The sequence below is a fragment of the Balaenoptera musculus genome, chromosome 4 (assembly GCF_009873245.2).
Source record: "Balaenoptera musculus isolate JJ_BM4_2016_0621 chromosome 4, mBalMus1.pri.v3, whole genome shotgun sequence".
Lineage (NCBI taxonomy): Eukaryota > Metazoa > Chordata > Mammalia > Artiodactyla > Balaenopteridae > Balaenoptera > Balaenoptera musculus.
The window spans coordinates 34,297,685-34,320,455 of record NC_045788.1 but is presented as its reverse complement, the minus strand read 5'-3'; the positions used below and the strand labels follow the sequence as shown (position 1 = coordinate 34,320,455).

The following is a 22,771-nucleotide window of genomic DNA, read 5'->3' as shown; positions in this document are numbered from 1 at the left end:
AGAGCCCAGCTGAGAGGTGGCGGGTGGTGCCCTAGTGTGACAAGCATAACCTGGCAGAGGTGAGGAGCCAGGGATGTGACAAAGGACATCTGGAGTACCAGGTACAGGTTTCACACACGCTTGCCTGTTTTCTGGGATAGCGTTTTCCGTATTGTGACTGTGCTTCCCTGGTGGAAACTTGAGCTGGCAGCTAGCACAGACCAGGCTCTCAAGAGTGGAAACCCTCAAAGCCTGTGCAGTCTGGAGCAGCGGGCCTCCTCCCAAGGAATCCCAGTAGTCCATCACCAAAACCGAGGATGCCAGCCCAGGAGTAGAGCTTCCGGCTCTCAGACAGGAAAGGGTCCTGGAGAAGGGAGCTGGGGCAGCATGCTTGAGGGAAAGGCTTGGCAAAATGGAAAATGTTATCCTAGGATAGGTCTGAAGCTCTCTGCTTTTGCAGATCCACATGGTGGTCCAGCACGTCGTAGGCTCTCAGAGCCTTCCCTTTGAGACGCTCAGCTTTCTGCTAACCCTCCTGGCCACCACTGTAACTCCAGTGTTTGTCTTGTCCAAACACTGGACACACTTGCCCTGTGGCTGCATCATCAACTGCAAGCAGAACACATATGCAGTGACGTCTGATGGGAAAAAACGTAAGTCCTGAACAGTGCAGAGGTTGGGAACAATATGCATATGGTCAAATACAGAAAGGTGGTCTATTGAGAGAGTTGCCTTAGTAGGGGATGAAGAGTCCAAGGACAAATGAAGTGGTAAATAAAGGGAAGAAATTATAATGTGAAACAATTATTAGCATAGTATTGGAGTAAGTTTTAAATGAGGCAAGTTTAAAACAACTCTGTGAACTGCTTGTACATTGAATAATTATTTTAGGTAAGAAAAAAAGAATTCATTCAACACAGCATGAAGTCAACAAAGGCCTTTAGGTGTTATATCTACCATAGCTCTTAGCCTAGAGTAGAAAATAACTCCCCTTCCCAAGTCTACATATGAGAAGTCTGCATCTTTGAAAAGTTAAAAACTCATTATATTAAAGTCCATTATTGTTGAGTGGAAGAGTAAAGAAAAGCATTTTCTTTAGTTTGCTGCTTATATTCTTCCAGGGTTTTGGAAAGTTTTCAGAGTAAGCAATATGAGTGACTAAAAACAGTTCCAAAACAAATTTTAAGTGTTTGCCTCTGCTTTTAGAAAACATACATATATACACAAAACAACCCCGCAAACACCTGTAATTTCAAAAAAGGACAAAGGTGGCAGAGTTTGTCAATGTATGTTCATGTATGAATCTAGCCATGCTAGTTATTAAAAAAAAAAAAAAAAAAAAAAAAACTATGTTCTAAAGAGTACCTCTAGACCAGGAGTGCGGTCAATTATAAAACTCACTAGAGTGTAATTGTTCCTGTTCTGAGACAGGAACAGTTGAAGAATGACCTGTATATTTTGACTCTGCCAGGAAGGAAAAGGACATTTTTTTGTCATTCCAGACAAAAGATAGGATGTTCTACCATTTAATAAATCCAAGACTACGTTAGTGTATGCTGGATTAACTGTTCCATTAATTGTCCTTTGCTCAGAATAAGCAAGTAGATTATTCTTTAATAGAGAAGAAAGAGTAAATAAAAACAGTCCATCTTAGACTATTTAGGGCTATGAAAACTGGAGACTATTAAAGAATATTCTGCAATCAATTCTTCAACAGGTTTATTTTATAAACATTAAATAGTCATGAACTGGTCATTTTCCATGTATTCATGACATTTAATGTCTAGATAATTTTCAGATGACCAGAAGATTTTTTTTAGTGTTAAGGATGCCATGAAGTTTTATTGTTAATAGATGCCAAATTCATCTATGCCCTTAAAATAAAATAACCATGGAACTTGTAATAAGTATGTGCTTTTGGATATTAATATCCAGAGCAACAGTGACACAGAAAATTAATAATAAATATTTTTGAACCACATAGAAGAACATAGAACATATAAAAATCACTTACAAGCCTGAAAGTTCTACCATTCTATCAAACGTTAATATTTTGTCACTAAATTAATGAACTAACCCCATCTTATAGTATTTAAAATTGTGAGAGAGACAAGAAGAGGTTAGGGCAGTCATTTTTAAGAACTAAAGGGCACCTCTATCAGAGCTGAAAACAAAGCAGTGCAACAGATCTATCACTATAAATGGTCTAGGAAGCACTCTATCTTATACTGCACAAAATAGAAGAAACTACAGCAGGCTAGCAGAATCAATAATCATGCTAATATCTCATGTTTGAAATTAGAACCATGCCTTTCAAGATCAAAATAATATTTTCCTCTAAAATTATCGTTGCCCTTATTTGTATTTATTTTAAAATTTCAGGGAAGGTGTTGAAATGTGAGCTTAGAGAGGCATGGCTTTGAAAATAAAATGTTGTGAGAAATGTTAGTTTGAAATGGCTCCATTCTCTTTTTTTTCTTTTTTCTAACATCTTTATTGGAGTATAATTGCTTTACAATGGTGTGTTAGTTTCTGCTTTATAACAAAGTGAATCAGCTATACATATACATATATCCCCATATCTCCTCCCTCTTGCATCTCCCTCCCACCCTCCCTATCCCACCCCTCTAGGTGGTCACAAAGCACCCAGCTGATCTCCCTGTGCTATGCGGCTGCTTCCCACTAGCGATCTATTTTACGTTTGGTAGTGTATATATGTCCATGGCACTCTCTCACTTGATCCTAGGCTCTGCCACAGGAAAATTATAAGAATAAGAATGAGGTACTTTCCTTGTCTGAGGACGCCCCATAAATTTTCCTATTGCTAGGATGACACAAAAACAGAATTTTGAAACTCCACAGATGGCTCATCCTCAGGTGGGCAGGTGCTTGATCAGTTATAGTACTTTGATTCTATGTAGTTATAGTACTTTGATGGCTCCAGTTTCACATTTAAGCTTTTTCTCCTTAACAAATTAATATCCCCCTTTTACATTCTTTTGCTGGGAACTCCAGAAGCAAGAAAAGGAAAATACTTTTTCCTAAGTCATATTTACCGTAGGTTCATTTTGGTGATGTAAGCATAATTCTACATCTCAGCTTCACTGTATGGATACTGAGAGACATGCAGCCAGAAAATGAATGTCAGTAATGGAAAATAATTTCCAGAAATAATAGTTCTCTCCTGTTTTCAACAATAATCTGTATTACTAGTGTCTCAAAACAAAAGTGGTTTAAAAAAAGATGGTTTTAACACAGAGGTCTCAGGTGGTAGGCATATGGATTGGATATGGCTTTCAGACCCATTTGGTTTGCATGACATGATGCGTTCTTTTTTAAATTAAATAAACAGTTAAAATAAAATATTTTCTATAAAAATCAGATTTTCAGCTTCTGTTTTTTGACAAAGTCAAAGTATCTGGTGACATGTTACTCTGAAGAATTATGTATATTTATAAGCTGATATAATTACTTATGTCTAAAATTGTCATTAGTAAGATGTGATTAAAAGCAGAAGACTAGAGCTATTTCATGCCTTATCCAGGGTTTTGCTTTTCAGAACAAATGTAACATTATACTTATTTTTCATAAGTGTACTATAGACTTCAAAAGACCCTGACTCTATTCTGATGGTCTTTAAGTTTCTTGTAAGTTACTAGTCAAATATTGTCAACTCTGTTATGTTGTTATAACCTATTACCTTCATTGGTTAGTCAGAATTTACCTCTAGTGTTAAGGAAAAGTCAATAACAAGAAATGTTTCTATTGGTTACATTTCATAATTAATGTACTTCCCTTAACTTAAAGATAGCACATCAGGGACATTCTGCTTCCATTAACAAATTTCTCTCATGGATCTGATGAGCAGTAAAGCAATTTCACATAGAGGTTAATGACTCCAATTCTGGAGTCAGCTTTAAATTAAAATCTCTTTACCAGGTAAGTAATCTTAGGTAGGTTTCTTCTATCAGCCTCAGTTTTCTCAAATGCAAAATAGAACCAATATGCCTTTTATTATGTAGGGTTGTTGTTTTGTTAAATGTCATGACCTATGTGCATAACTGTCCCTGGAATGCTCTAGTTCCCCACTGTATCTTTCTCAATCACACTTCCTTCTCATAGCCTACCTCAGACTGCTCCTTGCACCCAGTGATGTGGAAGTAGATTCTCCATCGACACATTCTGCACAGTTCTTTAAAAACCTTACTCACTTTTGCTTTATATATTTCATAGTTATAATACACAGCTAATAAAATATATAGCCACAGATATCCATTTATATGATAAAATTGGGATTTTATGACAGTTTTTGTTTGCTTAATATCCTTGAATTGACCACTTGTCACTTTATAACTTTTTTTAGAGAAAAAGGAAACCCAACAATAACTAAAACGTCCTTTTAGTTCCTTCAGCTTTCACACTATTAAAGTAAATTTAAAATTCTAGTTTAATTTTACTGGACTATATTACTAGAAAAAGTTAAGTAGTACTATAAATGAAATAGTGTATAATGTTAACATCTGTTGCTACTTTTCCATTTTCTTTGAATAGAAATTTGTGTTTGTATCCTGGCTCAATGAATGTTTTGGCTCAAATAATGAATGATACCTATTAATTCTCTTTCAGTCAGCAGAATTGGTTTGTAAATCTTCAGTTCTGAGACAGTTTCAGTAATAGAATCAGCATATAAATGACATGAGGTTGTATTGTAAAATGAATCAAATTTTACCTGTTGTTCTCATAGAAATTTTATAGTTTTTAATAAATTTTTCCACTAAGGATAGCTAAATGTGTGCTATAAAACACAGAACTATCCAAGTAGAAAAAAGTTTTGAAATAAGCCATGTTTGAAAGATGAAAATCAAAACATTACATTGCATTTCGTCTACCATCTTGATATAGCTTCATTCTTAATATACAAAAAGTATCTAGTATTTAATGACGTTCACATACAACAATTGTATCACTTCTGTCACATTCTCATGTGTTATTCTGCTAAGACTTTATACAGTATTCACCAAATAGTAGTGCTATATGTAAGATACCATCATATTTCACCTGATTTAAACCATGGAAAGTTTTGTGTTCCTGCTAAACTCATCTTGTAGTTAATCAGGTATAGACATGTTGTAAAGTGCTTCAGTTCACAGAAATATGTCTATATACTCTTCTTTACAATTTATTTCAAATTTATTCAGAAATGTACATATTATTTTTAAAAGTTTAAAAACTGTATTGTAGCATTATCTAATTTTTACTGTATGCATTTTTAAACATATAAATGTCAGGAATGATATACATCAAAATATTTAAAGCAGTTATATCTGTTGTTGGTATTGCCAGCAGAATAGCTCAAGTAATATTAAGAGCTTTTTAATAATTAAGTTGTAGCAAAATAAAATTTATAAACAATGTATTTTATCCCCAAATAAAGAAATGTACAGATAATTGGTAGACTGATAGAGCTAAAACTAAAACTGAGTGGATATGAGACTATTCTAAATTATGGATAAATTTTTTACATAAAATTTCCTTGAAGACTTCAGTGTTCTGGGGTTGTATGTATTTCAAGCCTTCCATTGTGTCAGTGAGAACAGTTAGGCCCAGAGTGATAAGATGGTTGAATTTGTGAGGCACAGTTGCTTTGCATAATTGACAAGAAGTAAACGAAGATAATTCAACGAATCAGGTTGAATTCACTTTCCTATTTTTATTCATTTTGTATATCCAAGCACTGTTTATATCTGTCTTCCTAATCATGTAATTTTGTTTTTGTTTTTACATAGCCAAGAGGAGATGCTTTGAATTCAATCTATCATTTCAACGAAGTTATGGAATTTATAAAATAGCACATGATGATTACTATGATGATGATGAAAATTCAATATCCTGTCACAATCTCATGAACTATGAGTGCAAAACTACAAAAAACTCTCAGAGAGACTCTCATAATATATTCAATGCCATAAAGGTGGAAATCAGCACCACACCCTCTCTGGACAGCTCCACACTAAAAGGCATCAACAAATGCACAAACACTGATATTATAGATGCTAAACAGGATTCCCACAATGAAAAAGGTGTTGATCCACTGCTCTCTGAAAAAACAGAAGATGATATTAAATATGACGAAAGCATCCTTTTGGAAGGGCCAGAAAGAAGACTTTCTCATGAGGAGAGTCAGAAACCAGACCTTTCAGACTGGGAATGGTGTAGGAGTAAATCAGAAAGAACCCCTCGTCAGGTACAGTAAAGGTTGTTATTCCTCTTAAATTAAAACTGAGACCAAATATGACAGCATGCAAAAAAATTATCCATTGCTTATTTCATTCATCCAACTCCAAGGTTATCGTCACTTAACTCAATTAATTTCCATAATACTAAATTTTATTTCAAAGTGTCTTTTAAAATTTTTTTAATTAGTTCTGCACTTTCAGTCAAATTCTATGTATTTTGGAATTGGCAGAGCTAAACAGGATCTTTGAGACGAACCTCTATTTTAACCTCAAGTAATCTGTGTAAATTCAGACTAGACTCTCAAAACTTATTTCAAATTAGTAAACTTGTAGGTTTTATATTTTTTCTTCACCTAAAAAGTTTACACAAGTGTCCAAAAGAGGTTTTGGGGCATATGTTTATACAGCTACCGGTAAACAGGTAGTCCTTTTGCAACTCTACTATTCACATAGCTTGCCTATTAGTCTTTTTTTTCTTTTGAATTTTATTTCTTTATTTTTTTATACAGCAGGTTCTTTTTTTTAAACATCTTTATTAGAATATAATTGCTTTACAATGGAGTCTTAGTTTGTGCTGTATAACAAAGTGAATTAGCTATACATATACATACATCTCCATATCACCTCCCTCTTGCATCTCCCTCCCATCCTCCCAATCCCACCCTGCTAGGTGGACACAAAGCACTGAGCTGATCTCCCTGTGCTATGCAGCTGCTTCCCACTAGCTAGCTATTTTACATTTGTTAGTGAATATATGTCCATGCCACTCTCTCACTTCATCCCAGCTTACCCTTCCCCCTCCCCATGTCCTGCAGTCCATTCTCTATGTCTGCATCTTGATTCCTGTCCTGCCCCTAGGTTCTTCAGAATCTTTTTTTTTTTTAGATTCCATATAGATGTGTTAGCATACAGAATTTGTTTTTCTCTATCTGACTTACTTTACTCTGTATGACAGTCTCTAGATCCATCCACCTCACTACAAATAACTCAATTTCATTTCTTTTTATGGCTGAGTAATATTCCATTATATATATGTGCCACAACTTCTTTATCCATTCGTCTGTCAGTGGACACTTACGTTGCTTCCATGTCCTGGCTATTGTAAATAGAGCTGCAATGAACATTGTGGTACATGACCCTTTTGAATTATGGTTTTCTCAGGGTATATGCCAGCAGTGGGATTGCTGGGTGGTATGATAGTTCTATTTTTAGATTTTAAGGAATCTCCATACTGGCTGAATCAATTTGCATTCGCACCAACACTCCAAGAGGGCTCCCTTTTCTCCACACCCTCTCCAGCATTTACTATTTGTAGATTTTTTTATGATGGCCATTCTGACTGGTGTGAGGTGATACCTCATTGTAGTTTTGATTTGCATTTCTCTAATGATTAGTGATGTTGAGCATTCTTTCATGTGTCTGTTGGTGATCTGTATATATTCTTTGGAGAAATGTCTATTTAGGTCTTCTGCCTATTTTTGGATTGGGTCCTTTGTTTTTTTGATATTGAGCTGCATGAGCTGCTTGTATATTTTGGAGATTGATCCTTTGTCAGTTGCTTCGTTTTCAAATATTACTCCCATTCTGAGGGTAGTCTTTTCACCTTGTTTAAGGTTTCCTTAGCTGTGCAAAAGCTTTTAAGTTTCATTAGGTCCCATTTGTTTATTTTTGTTTTTATTTCCATTTCTCTAGGAGGTGGGTCAAAAAGGATCTTTCTGAGATTGATCTCATGGAGTGTTCTGCCTATGTCTTCCTATAAGAGTTTTATAGTGTCTGGCCTTCCATTTAGTCTTCAATCCATTTTGAGTTGATTTTTATGTGTGGTGTTAAGGAGTGTTCTAATTTCATTCTTTTACATGTAGCTGTCCAGTTTTCCCAGCACCACTTCTTGAAGAAGCTGTCCATTCTCCATTGTATATTCTTGCCTCCTTTATCAAAGATAAGGTGACCATATGTGCATGGGTTTATCTCTGGGCTTTCTGTCCTGTTCCATTGATCTATATTTCTGGTTTTGTGCCAGTACCACACTGTCTTGATTACTGTAGCTTTGTAGTATAGTCTGAAGTCAGGGAGCCTGATTCCTCCAGCTCTGTTTTTCTTTCTCAAGATTGCTTTGGCTATTTGGGGTCTTTTGTGTTTCTATACAAATTGTGAAATTTTTTGTTCTAGTCCTGTGAAAAATGCCATTGGTAGTTTGATAGGGATTGCATTGAATCTGTAGATTGCTTTGGGTAGTATAGTCATTTTCACAATGTTGACTCTTCCAATCCAAGAACATGGTATATCTCTCCATCTATTTGTATCATCTTTAATTTCTTTCACCAGTGTCTTATAGTTTTCTGCATACAGGTCTTTTGTCTCCTTAGGTAGGTTTATTCCTAGGTATTTTATTCTTTTTGTTGCAATGGTAAATGGGAGTGTTTCCTTAATTTCTCTTTCAGATTTTTCATCATTAGTGTATAGGAATGCAAGAGATTTCTGTGCATTAATTTTGTATCCTGCTACTTTACCAAATTCATTGATTAGTGCTAGTAGTTTTCTGGTGGCATCTTTAGGGTTCTCTATGTATAGTATCATGTCATCTGCAAAAAGTGACAGCTTTACTTCTTCTTTTTTGATTTGGAACCCTTTTATTTCTTTTTCTTCTATTATTGCTGTGGCTAAAACTTCCAAAGCTATGTTGAATAATAGTGGTGAGAGTGGGCAACCTTGTCTTGTTCCTGACCTTAGTGGAAATGGTTTCAGTTTTTCACCATTGAGAATGATGTTGGCTGTGGGTTTGTCATTTATGGCCTTTATTATATTGAGGTAAGTTCACTCTATGCCTACTTTCTGGAGAGTTTTTATCATAAATTGGTGTTGAATTTTCTCAAAAGCTTTTTCTACATCTTCTGAGATGATCATATGGATTTTCTCCTTCAATTTGTTAATATGGTTTATCATATTGATTGATTTGCATATATTGAAGAATCCTTGCACTCCTGGGATAAACCCCACTTGCTCATGGTGTATGATCCTTTTAATGTGCTGTTGGATTCTGTTTGCTAGTATTTTATTGAGGATTTTGGCATGTTCATCAGTGATACTGGCCTGTAGTTTTCTTTTTTTGTGGCATCTTTGTCTGGTTTTGGTATCAGGGTGATGGTGGCCTTGTAGAATGAGTTTGGGAGTGTTCCTCCCTCTGCTATATTTTGGAAGAGTTTGAGAAGGATAGGTGTTAGCTCTTCTCTAAATGTTTGATAGAATTCACCTGTGAAGCCATCTGTCCTGGCCTTTTGTTTGTTGGAAGATTTTTAATCACAGTTTCAATTTCAGTGCTTGTGATTGGTCTGTTTTTATTTTCTATTTCTTCCTGGTTCAGTCTCGGATGGCTGTGCTTTTCTAAGAATTTGTCCATTTCTTCCAGGTTGTCCATTTTATTGGCATATAGTTGCTTGTAGTAATCACTCATGATCCTTTGTATTTCTGCAGTGTCAGTTGTTACTTCTCCTTTTTCATTTCTAATTCTATTTATTTGGGTCTTCTCCCTTTTTTTTCTTGATGAGTCTGGCTAATGGTTTATCAATTTTGTTTATCTTCTCAAAGAAACAGCTTTTAGTTTTATTGATCTTTGCTCTTGTTTCCTTCATTCTTTTTCATTTATTTCTGATCTGATCTATATGATTTCTTTCCTTCTGCTAACTTTGGGGGTTTTTTTGTTCTTTTTTCTCTAATTGCTTTAGGTATAAGGTTAGGTTGTTTATTTGAGATATTTCTTGTTTCTTGAGGTAGGATTGTATTGCTATAAACTTCCCTCTTAGAACTGCTTTTGCTGCATCCCATAGGTTTTGGGTCGTCGTGATTTCATTGGCATTTGTTTCTAGGTATTTTTTGATTTCTTCTTTGATTTCTTCAGTGATCTCTTGGTTATTTAGTAGTGTATTGTTAAGCCTCCATGTGTTTGTATTTTTTACAGATTTTTTCCTGTAATTGATATCTAGTCTCATAGCGTTGTGGTCGGAAAAGCTATTTGATACAATTTCAATTTTCTTAAATTTACCAAGGCTTGATTTGTGACCCAAGATATGATCTATTCTGGAGAATGTTCCATGAGCACTTGAGAAGAAAGTGTAATCTGCTGTTTTTGGATGCAATATCCTATAAATATCAATTAAGTCCATCTTCTTTAATGTGTCATTTAAAGCTTGTGTTTCTTTTTTTATTTTCATTTTAGATGATCTATCCATTGGTGAAAATGGGGTGTTAAAGTCCCCTACTATGATTGTGTTACTGTCGATTTCCCCTTTTATGGCTGTTAGCATTTGCCTTATGTATTGAGGTGCTCCTATGTTGGGTGCATAAATATTTACAATTGTTATATCTTCTTCTTGGATTGATCCCTTGATCATTATGTAGTGTCCTTCTTTGTCTCTTGTAATAGTCTTTATTTTAAAGTCTATTTTGTCTGATATGAGAATTGCTACTCCAGCTTTCTTTTGATTTCCATTTGCATGGAATATCTTTTTCCATCCCCTCCCTTTCAGTCTGTATGTGTTCCTAGGTCTGAAGTGGATCTCTTGTAGACAGCATATGTACGGGTCTTGTTTTTATATCCATTCAGCCAGTCTGTGTCTTTGGGTTGGAGCGTTTAATCCATTTACATTCAAGGTAATTATCAATATGTATGTTCCTATTACCATTTTCTAATTGTTTTGGGTTTGTTATTGTAAGTCTTTTCCTTCTCTTGTGTTTCCTGCCTAAAGAAGTTCCTTTAGCATTTGTTGTAGAGCTGGTGGTGGTGCTGAATTCTCTCAGCTTTTTCTTATCTGTAAAGGTTTTAATTTCTCCATCAAATCTGAATGAGATCCTTGTTGGGTAGAGTCATCTTGGTTGTAGGCTTTTCCCTTTCATCACTTTAAACATGTCCTGCCACTCCCTCCTGGCTTGCAGAGTTTCTGCTGAAAGATCAGCTGTTAACCTTATGGGGATTCCCTTGTTTGTTATTTGTTGCTTTTCCCTTGTTGTTTTTACTATTTTTTCTTTGTATTTAATTTCTGATAGTTTGATTAATATGTGTCTTGGAGTGTTTCTCCTTGGATTTATTCTGTATGGGACTCTCTGCGCTTTCTGGACCTGATTGACTATTTCCTTACCCATATTTGGGAAGTTTTCAACTGTAATCTCTTCAAATATTTTCTCAGTCCCTTTTTTTTCTCTTCATCCTTTGGGACCCCTATAATTCGAATGTTGGTGCATTTAATGTTGCCCAGAGACCTCTGAGATTGTCCTCAATTCTTTTCATTCTTTTTTCTTTATTCTTCTCTGTGGTAGTTATTTCCACTATTTTATCTTCCAGGTCACTTATCCATTCTTCTGCCTCAGTTATTCTGCTATTGATTCCTTCTAGAGAATGTTTAATTTCATTTATTGTATTGTTCATCATTGTTTGTTTGCTCTTTAGTTCTTCTAGATCCTTGTTAAACATTTCTTGTATTTTCTCCATTCTATTTCCAAGATTTTCGATCATCTTTTCTATCATTACTCTGAATTCTTTTTTAGGTAGCCTGCCTATTTCCTCTTTTTTTTTTTTTGATCTGGTGGGTTTTTACCTTGCTCCTTCCTCTGCTGTGTATTTCTCTGTCTTCTCATATTGCTTAACTTACTGTGTTTGGGTTCTCCTTTTCGCAGGCTGCAGGTTTGTAGTTCCCGTTGTTTTTGGTGTCTGCTCCCAGTGGGTAAGGTTGGTTCAGTGGGTTGTCTAGGCTTCCTGGTGGAGGGGACTGGTGCCTGTGGTCTGGTGTATGAGGCTAGATCTTGTCTTTTTGGTGGGCAGGACCACATTCGGTGGTGTGTTTTGGGGTGTCTGTGGCCTTATTATGATTTTAGTCAGCCTCTCTGCTAATGGATGGGTTTGTGTTCCTGTCTTACTAGTTGTTTGGCATAGGGTATCCATCAGTGTAGCTTGCTGGTCGTTGAGCAGAGCTGGGTCTTAGCGTTGAGATGGAGATCTCTGGGAGAGCTTTCGCCATTTGATATTACATGGGGCCAGGAGGTCTCTGGTGGGCCAATGTCCTGACCTCGGCTCTCCCACCTCAGCGGCTCAGACCCCCAGCCAGAGCGCCAAGACCCTGTCAGCCACACAGCTCAGAAGAAAAGGGAGATAAAAAGAGAAAGAAAAAAGAAAGAAAGAAAATAAAGTTATTAAAATAGAAAAAAAATATTAAAAATAAAAAAGTAATAAAAAAGAAAGAAAGAGCGAAAGGAAGAAGAGAGCAACCAAACCAAAAATCAAATCCACCAATGATAACAAGCGCTAAAAAACTATACTAAAAAAAAACGGACAGTCAGAACCCTAGGACAAATGGCAAAAGCAGGGCTATACAGACAAAATCACACAAAGAAGCATACACATGCACACTCACAAAAAGAGAAAAAGGAAAAAAAAAAAAAAATATATATATATATAAAATGTAAAAAGGAAGAGAGCAACCAAATCAATAAACAAATCTACCATGATAATAAGCTCTAAATAGTAAACTAAGATAAACATAAAATCAGAAACAAATTAGATGCAGAAAGCAAACCCGAAGTCTACAGTTGCTCCCAAAGTCCACCGCCTCAATTTTGGGGTGATTTGTTGTCTATATGTTGGTTTCTGTAATCTTTTTTTAATATTATTATTTCTTTAAATCCTTTTCGTAGAAAACTATAGAAAGCAAATGCCTATCTAGATGATTTTGGGTTCTTTAGATCAGACCTTCTCAAACTTTAAAGTGCAAATAAGTCAAATGGGGATCTTGTTAAAATGTAGATTATGATTGAGTAGATCTGAGGTAGGGTCTGAGATTCTGCATTTCTGACAAACCCCCAGGTGACTGGTGCAAAATCAAAGTCCCATCCCAGACCTACAGAATCAGTAATGTGCATCTGAACCAACCCCAGTTTAAGTACTTAATTTAAGTACTTCTTTCTAAAATTTAAGAAGTACAGTTTTAACATCTAATCACTAGGAGATGGATACTAGTTTAAAGAGTGGGGCAAAATCAATCCTCTTCATTTAACATATGCTCCATAAAGTGAAATAAGACTTGAAGAAAATACCCCAGTACACATATCTCTTTCCTCTCCCTAAAAAAAGTGCATCTTCTCTTTTCATTTTAAAAAATAAATTGTTTTCCTGTGACACTGTCAGCATGATAATTGCAAATGCTGAAACTTGTTCTCTGAGTAATTTTTGACATTTTTAACTGAAGTGACAGTAGGAGAAAAACTTACTTATCACCTCCTATTTGTAGCCTCAAGGCAAAGATGTAGCCTCATCCTAACACAAAATGAGTGTTTGGAATATAGATATTTTATATTTAGCTACATCCGTTTGTTTGGAGTGGTTAGTTCCACTCACTGTTCAGAGACCTGAAAAATTGTTATACTGCTTTCTTTTTTCAAAACATTTATAATCTTTATTTTTTATGGTTATAAGGTAATATCATTATTGTAGAAAATTTAGAAATTGCTGATAAGCAAAGAAAAACAGCCACTTCTAACCACCCAGAGTTAATCACTGTTTACATTTTATCATATAAAACTTTAGGCTCTTTCCTAAGCATGTATTTTCACTTTTGACAAAAATGGGATCATATTGCATGTACTGTTTTGGAATCTGCTTTGTCCACTTAAGAGTATAATTTTCACCTGATTTAAATTGTTTGAGTCATTTGTGTGATTATCTGGTATAGTTTAGAATGGCTATTTAGAGTGTGGTTTAAAACTCATTCACAAATGTAAATTTGTTCTCAAGTATTTAAAGTCTTGAAAGTTGAAACTAAGGGAATGTCGTTGTAAACTACTTTGAATATTTCATAACACATTTTGTGATCCTCACAGCATGTATCATTTGCTGAAATGAAGTAAAATTGAGCTAACTGTTCACTTTCTATGGATTCAAGGGGATTAGCATTGGATCAAAGCTTGTGTAGAATCCTATAATTCACTTTTTAAGCTAAGGATTCTGTTAATATCCTCAAAAAAGCCTCATGGTTTAAGGAGGCCTTACAGGCTATGTGTTGGAACCACCCAATTATGGCTTGAATATCTTCTACAACTGCTGTTGAGTGTTATCCCTTATTTGAACTCAAATGGCTGGAAACACTACATTTTTAAAACATTTTATTATGAACTAGTTTTAGAGTTACAAAACAGTTTTTAAAATAGCATGAGAGTTCTAATATATCCTTCATCCAGCTTCTATTAATGTTAACATGTTACATGAGAATAATGTAATTATTAGGGAATTAATAACCAATTTATAGACCTTATTTCAGTTTTGCCAGCTGTCCTGCTGATGTCCTCTTTCTGGTCCAGAAGCTGATCCTCAGTTCCTTACTGCATTTGCTGTCATGTCTCCTCAGATTCTTCAATCTACAGCAGTTCCACAGTCTTTCTGTGTCTTACATGATTTTGACAGTTTTGAAGACAACCAGCCAGTTTGTTTTGTTTTGGTTTATTTCTGGAATATCCTTCAGTTTGTAATTAACATATGCTTATTAGTCAATTGAGCTTATGCATTCTTGACAAGAATAACACAGAAGTGATGTTTGCCCTTCCCAACACACCATATCAAGAGGTACATGATGTTGATATGTCTTATGATGGTGATGTAAACTTTGATCACTTAGTAAAGGTGAGATCTGCCAGATTTCTCCATGTAAAGTTACTATTTTTCCCTTTGTAATTTATAAGTATCTTGTAGGGAGATATTTTGAGGCTATGCAAATATTCTGTTTCCTATCATACTTTTGCCCACTAATTTTAGCATTAATTGATGAATCTTGCCTGTAACAATTATTATGTGAAGGTGATTTTCTATTTTTATAATTTCTTCTATATTTATTATTGGAATTCTCCTGTAAGAAAAAGTTGTCTCTTCTCCTCTGTTTACTTGTATCAGTATGAGATCATAGGTATTTATTTTAATCTATAGGTTATTAGCCATACTATTATTTATTTTATTACTCCAATTATCCTAAATTTGGCCATTGGGAGCTTCTTCAAGTTGATGCCTTTATCCTCAACATGCCATTCTCATCTTTTTGAGCACTTCCTTACTTTCTAGCAACACAAGATATTCCAGCCTCATTTTGTATTTTTCCTGACCCATCCCTAAAATCAACCATTTTTCCAAGGAGTTCTAGTCACTTTTGTTAGAGAATGGGATTTAGGAACCAACATATGAGTATGCTTATTGTTACAGAGGTGTCTTGCTTCTAGACCCTATCATTGGACAGATCTAAGAAATACATATATATGTGCTCATGTAGAAATCTATATTTCTATATCAGTTTCTCTGTATAAATCATTTAAAACCATGAGTTTATACTGATAGTTCCAAGTCCAATCAAATACCACAGAATTCATTCACACCTTTCCCTTTTCTTACTTATTACTTCTTTTTCTGACAGTGAGGAAACTGGTTCTCATTCTCTACAAATTTCTTTACTTATCTGCTCAATCCTGGTATACACATAAAGTAGTTTTAGAATTGCTAACCCACACCACTGTGGGAAAAAATATTAACTAGAGTATAATAGTTGTGTATAGTTCTTTTTATCTTTAACCTTACAGTTTATCGTCACAATACAATCTTCCACATTTATTAGGTTAGTTATTTTCATTTCCATTCCCTTCATTTTATGTTACATTTTGAGTTCTTTAGATTCTTTTTGATTCTTTTTGATTTTGATTATTTATGTTTAAGTATGTGAAATTATTACCATGTTTCCAAGAGTCGGAACTATACAAAAGGTATACCATCCTCCCTCATTCCTTTTTCCCTGTTCTCGTTTTCCCATTGTTACCACCCTGTTCCCACCTATCCCCTGTAAGTAACCAATATCATACTTTCTAGTTTAATCTTCCTGTATGTCTTTTTGCACAATGAACAGATACATGCATATCTTCTTATATCTTCCTCTTCCTTACATATACTCTTTCTCACTTTGCTTTTTTCTCTAAATAATATATCCTAGAAGTCATTCCATATCAGTTCATAGAGATTTTCCTCATTCTTTTTATAGCTGCATGATAATCCATAGTGTGGATACACCATAGTTATTTCAACCACTCTCTTATATGGACCTTAGATTCTTATATTTTGCAATTAAAAATAATATCACAGTGAATAACCTCATGCAAATGTATTTTCATATTGTTGGAAGTGTATCTTTAGGATAAATTCCTAGAATTAGAATTTCTGGGTCAAAAGTTAAGTGTAATTTTGTTAGAAATAGTTATAAAAGTTTGCACTGCCACCAGCAATGTATAACAGAAGACCCTTTTCCCTACCACCTCAGTAATAGCATATATTATCATGCTTTTTAATTTTTGCCAGTCTGATAGTAGAGAAATGCTATGTTGTTTTAAATTATATTTATATAATTATAACTGAGTTTAAATAGTTTTCATTTGTTTAAGAGCCTTTTTTATCTTTTTATTTTTTGTAAACTGTTTTTATCTTTTTCCCATTTTTCTATTGGAGTTTTGTCCCTTTATCCTTCAATTTTTAAAAATTCTTTATATATTAGGGATATTAGTTCTTTGTGATATATATTGCAAATATTTTTTCCTAGTTTGTCGTTTGTATTTTAACTTTACTTATGATGTTTTTTAGCATGCACAATTTTAATATTTGTTTATAGTAAAAACTATCAATTTTTTATTTACTCGCATCTGGATTTTGTCATAGTTAGAAAGCCAGTTTTATTTTTAATTTTATTTTTTAAAATTTTGTTTTATTGAGGTATAGTTGATTTACAATGTCATGTTAGTTTCAGGTGTACAGCACAGTGATTCAATTTAAAGAAGTTAACAATAAAGTTTGTCCAGATGATTCTGATGAGCACCCATCACCCTCGGCCTCTCATGTGCCCTGCTTCTGCCTCTTGGGCCCACTCACAACCATGCTGTTACCTCTCCCACTTGCTGTTAAGTTAATGAAATATGGTTATCCAATTCTTCACATTGCTGTCCTTTCTCATTTATGCTAACTAAATATTGTTACTTCCCTCAGCCTTTTTCGTGATAAATTCACTTACAGTAGCCCATAGGCTTTAATTATGTAAAACCTAGAATCAAACAGAATGTTCAAGCTGTCTTTTCTTCTTCACTCTGTGAGCTACACTTCTCTTAATGCATCTTAAGGTCACATTCACTTATTCGGCAGCCATATCACACTGCTGGTGTGTTTAACATCAGCTGACACCCTTAAGCCCTTTTGCTCATGCTGCTGCTTAGACTACCTTTGTAGTCTATTGTTTAAACTCAATCTTATCTCTATTCAATTTCATCTAGTTCCACTTAGTTAACTCTTCCATTATTTTCAATAACCTTTTCTAATGCCATCAAAACGCTTTCAGATGCTGATTCTAAGACCTGACTTCTATGCTGTAATTCCCAAATTTGTTATCACCCATGGATTTAATAAATCACCCTTCATATTTTTATATAAACTGTTGACTAAAAATGTGGGGCAAGACAGGGCCAAAGAAAGAGGCCTGCTGTACACCACCAGGAGCAAGTCCCTCCTTTAGTTTTGTTTATTTAAAAACACCTTTAGTATTGTGGTTCTAATAGTTATTAATCTCTTTAGTTACCCTTGCAATCAATATATTTTTACTCCCTCTTGTTCACATGGATGTAATTAGTATATTATGCGATGCTTTAATGAAACACTAATATAAAATTTTCTAACACATCTCTTTTATCTGCCATTAATTAGTTTACTTATTCAATAAATATTATTAATAAAAACACTATGGATATAAAGATATAGGCTTCCTGCCTTCAAGTTAGGAAGTAGACTTTCAAGCAAATAGCTGAGCCTCAGTGAGAAAAGAGTGGACAGAATACAGACAATGCATTTTTAGACCATGGAGGATGGAGTGATTATGTCCAGCAACCGTGAGGAAGAAAGGAACTGGTCTATTAAGACATGGTTTTAGTAAACTAATACTGTGTCATCATCTTAAATCTTCTTTTTTTCTTGGCACTCAAACTCCAACTTTTCATCAAGTAAAGCTTAGAAATGTCCCAGGAATTGATGTAAATATCACTTGTCTAGTTTGTTGATTTCATTTCTTTCCATTTGAAAAAGGAGAAACATTTGCACATTTCCAGTGTTCGATTTCCCGTCTGCATAAAGGTCATCAACCGTGTTTATATACAACTTTTCCTAGTAACTTTGAACATGATTCTTTTGAGGGATTAATCTTCCACTCTTGCAGTAGCAAGGTTCTCCCCTATTATTTCTTTTCTCTTTTTTTTCATATTTCTTTTTTCTCACATCTTCATTGGAGTATAAATGCTTTACAATGTTGTGTTCGTTTCTACTGTACAACAAAGTGAATCAGTTATATGTATACATATATCCCCATATCCCCTCCCTCTTGAGCCTCCCACCCACCCTCTCTATCCCATCCATCTAGGTCGTCACAAACCACCGAACTGATCTCCGTGTACTATGCAGCAGCTTCCCACTAGCCATCCATTTTACATTTGGTAGTGTATATATGTCAGTGCTACTCTCTCACTTCGTCCCAGCTTCTCCCTCCCCCACTGTGTCTTCAAGTCCATTCTCTATGTCTACATCTTTATTCCTGCCCTGCCACTAGGTTCATCAGTACTGCTTTTTTAAGTTCCATATATATGCATTAGCATACGGTATTTGTTTTTCTCCTTCTGACTTACTTCACTCTGTATGACAGTCTCTAGTTCCATCCACCTCACTACAAATAACTCAGTTTCGTTCCTCTTTATGGCTGAGTAGTATTCCATTGTATATATGTGCCACAACTTCTTTATCCAATCATCTGTTGATGGACACTTAGGTTGCTTCCATGTCCTGGCTATTGTAAATAGTGTTGCAGTGAACATTGTGGTACATGTCTCTTTTTGAATTATGGTTTTCTCAGGGTATATGTCCAGTAGTGGCATTGCTAGGTAATATGGTAGTTCTATTTTTAGTTTTTTGAGGAACCTCCATACTGTTCTCCATAGTGGCTGTATCAATTTACATTCCCACCAACAATGCAACAGGGTTCCCTTTTCTCCACACCCTCTCCAGCATTTATTGTTTGTAGATTTTTTGATGATGGCCATTCTGACTGGTGTGAGGTGATACCACATTGTGGTTTTGATTTGCATTTCTCTAATGATTAGTGATGTTGAGCATCTTTTCATATATTTGTTGGCCATCTGTATGTCTTCTTTGGAGAAATGTTTATTTAGGTCTTCCACCCATTTTTAGATTGGGTTTTTTGCTTTTTTGATATCGAGCTGCATGAGCTGCTTGTATATTTTGGAGATTAATCCTTTTTCAGTTGCTTCATTTGCAAATATTTTCTCCCACTCTGAGGGTTGTCTTTTTGTCTTATTTATGGTTTCCTTTGCTGTGCAAAAGCTTTTAAGTTTCATTAGGTCCCATTTGTTTATTTTTGTTTGTTTTTATTTCCATTTCTCTAGGAGGTGGGTCAAAAAGGATCTTGATGTGATTTATGTCATAGAGTGTTCTGCCTATGTTTTCCTCTAAGAGTTTTATAGTGTCTGGTCTTACATTAAGGTCTTTAATCCATTTTGAGTTTATTTTTGTGTATGGTGTCAGGGTGTGTTCTAATTTCATTCTTTTACCTGTAGCTGTCCAGTTTTCCCATCACCACTTATTGAAGAGGCTGTCTTTTCTCCATTGTATCTTCCTGCTTCCTTTATCAAAGATAAGTTGACCATATGTGTGTGGGTTTATCTCTGGGCTTTCTATCCTGTTCCATTGATCTATATTTCTATTTTTGTGCCAGTACCATACTGTCTTGATTACTGTAGCTTTGCAGTATAGTCTGAAGTCAGGGAGCCTGATTCCTCCAGCTCCATTTTTCTTTCTTAAGATCGCTTTGGCTATTCGGGGTCTGTTGTGTTCCAATACAAATTGTAAAATTTCTTGTTCTAGTTCTGTGAAAAATGCCATTGGTAATTTGATAGAGATTGCATTGAACCTGTAGATTGCTTTGGGTAGTATAGTCATGTTCACAATATTGATTCTTCCAATCCACGAACATGGTATATCTCTTCATCTGTTTATGTTATCTTTGATTTCTTTCATCAGTGTTTTATAGTTTTCTGAGTACAGGTCTTTTGCCTCCTTAGGTAGGTTTATTCCTAGGTATTTTATTCTTTTTGTTACGATGGTAAATGGGATTGTTTCCTTAATTTCTCTTTCTGATATTTCGTTGTTAGTGTATAGGAATGCCAGAGATTTCTGTGCATTGATTTTGTATCCTGCAACCTTACCAAATTCATTGATTAGTTCTAGTAGTTTTCTGGTGGCATCTTTAGGATTTTCTATGTGTAGTGTCATGTCATCGGTAAACAGTGACAGTTTTACTTCTTCTTTTCCAATTTGTGTTCCTTTCCTTTTTCTTCTCGGATTGCTATGGCTAGGACTACAATACTATGTTGAATAATAGTGGTGAGATTGGACATCCTTGTGTTGTTCCTGATCTTAGAGGAAATGGTTTCAGTTTTTCACCATTGAGAGTGATGTTTGCTGTGGGCTTGTCGTGTATGGCTTTTATTATGTTGAGGTAGGTTCCTTCTATGCCCACTTTCTGGAGAGTTTTTATCATAAATGGGTGCTGAATTTTGTCAAAAGCTTTTTCTGCATCTATTGAGATGATCATATGGTTTTTATTCTTTAATTTGTTAATATGGTGTATCACACTGATAGTTTTGCATATATTGAAGAATCCTTGCATCCCTGGGGTAAATCCCACTTGACCATGGTGTATGATCCTTTTAATGTGTTGTTGGATTCTGTTTGCTAGTATTTTGTTGAGGAGTTTTGCATCTATATCAGTGATATTGGTCTATAATTTTCTTTTTTTGTGATATCTTTGTCTGGTTTTGGTATCAGGGTGATGGTAGCCTCGTAGAACTAGTTTGGGAGTGCTCTGCCCTCTGCAACCTTTTGGAAGAATTTGAGAAGGATATGTGTTAGCTCTTCTCTAAATGTTTTGATAGAATTCACCTGTGAAGCCATCTGGTCCTGGACTTATGTTTGTTGGAAGATTTTTAATCACAGTTTCAATTTCGTTACCTGTGATTGTCTGTTTATATTTTCTAATTCTTCCTGGTTCAATCTTGGAAGGTTGTACTTTTCCAAGAATTTTTCCATTTCTTCCAGGTTGTCCATTTTATTGGCATATAGTTGCTTGCAGTAGTCTCTTATGATCTTTTGTATTTCTGCAGTGTCAGTTGTAATCTCTCCTTTTTCATTTCTAATTTTATTGATTTGAGTCCTCTCCCTTTTTTTCTTGAAGAGTCTGGCTAAAGGTTTATCAATTTTGTTTATCTTCTCAAAGAACCAGCTTTTAGTTTTATTGATCTTTGCTATTGTTTTCTTTGTTTCTATTTCATTTATTTCTGCTCTGATCTTTATGATTTCTTTCCTTCTACTAACTTTGGGTTTTCTTTGTTCTTCTTTTTCTAGTTGCTTTAGGTGTAAAGTTACATTGTTTATTTGAGATTTTTCTCGTTTCTTGAGGTGAGCTTGAATTGCTAGGAATTTCCCTCTTAGAACTGCTTTTGCTGTGTCCCGTAGGTTTTGAATCATTGTGTTTTCATTGTCATTTGTTTCTAGGTATTTTTTGATTTCCTCTTTGATTTCTTCAGTGATCTCTTGGTTATTTAGCAGTGCACTGTTTAGCCTCCATGTATTTGTGTTTTTTACTGTTTTTTCCTGTAATTGATTTCTAATCTCATAGCATTGTGGTCGGAAAAGATGCTTGATATGATTACAATTTTCTTAAATTTCCAAGGCTTGATTTGTGACCCAAGATGTGATCTATTCTGGAGAATGTTCTATGTGCAGTTAAGAAGCAAGAGTATTCTTCCACTTTCAGGTGGAATGTTCTAAAAATATCAATTAAGTCTATCAGGTCTATTGTGTCATTTAAATCTTGTGTTTCCTTATTTATTTTCTGTCTGGATGATCTGTCTATTGCTGTAAATGGGGTGTTAAAGTCCCCCACTCTTACTGTGTTACTGTTGATTTCCCCTTTTATGGCTGTTAGCATTTGCCTTATGTATTGAGGTGCTTCTGTGTTGGGTGCATAAATATTTATAACTGTTATGCTTTCTTCTTGGATTGATCCATTGATCATTATGTAGTGTCCTTCCTTATCTCTTGTAACTGTCTTTATTTTAAAGTCTATTTTATCTGATATGAGTATTGCTACTCCAGCGTTCTTGTGATTTCCATTTGCATGGAATATCTTTTTCCATCCCCTCACTTTCAGTCTGTATGTGTCCCTAGGTCTGAAGCAGGTTTCTTGTAGACAGCATATATAAGGGTCTTGTTTTTGTATCCATTCAGCCAGTCTGTGTCTTTTGGTTGCAGCATTTAATCCATTTACATTCAAGGTGATTATTGACATGTATGTTCCTATTACCATTTTCTTAATTGATTTGCATTTGTTTTTGTGGGTCTTTTTCTTCTCTTGTGTTTCCTGCTTAGAGAAGTTCCTTTAGCATTT

The 22,771-nt window shown here is 34.9% G+C and overlaps 1 protein-coding gene across 1 annotated transcript in view; it reads left to right on the top strand.

Annotated features, from left to right (window-relative positions):
• GPR149 (G protein-coupled receptor 149) overlaps positions 1-22,771 on the top strand; it is an 84,120-nt gene that overhangs the window by 1,541 nt on the left and 59,808 nt on the right. The window contains exons 2-3 of the mRNA XM_036851665.1: positions 440-632; positions 5,766-6,223. Of these exons, the coding sequence (XP_036707560.1) occupies positions 440-632; positions 5,766-6,223 (651 nt within the window). The remainder of the gene's footprint in view (positions 1-439; positions 633-5,765; positions 6,224-22,771) is intronic.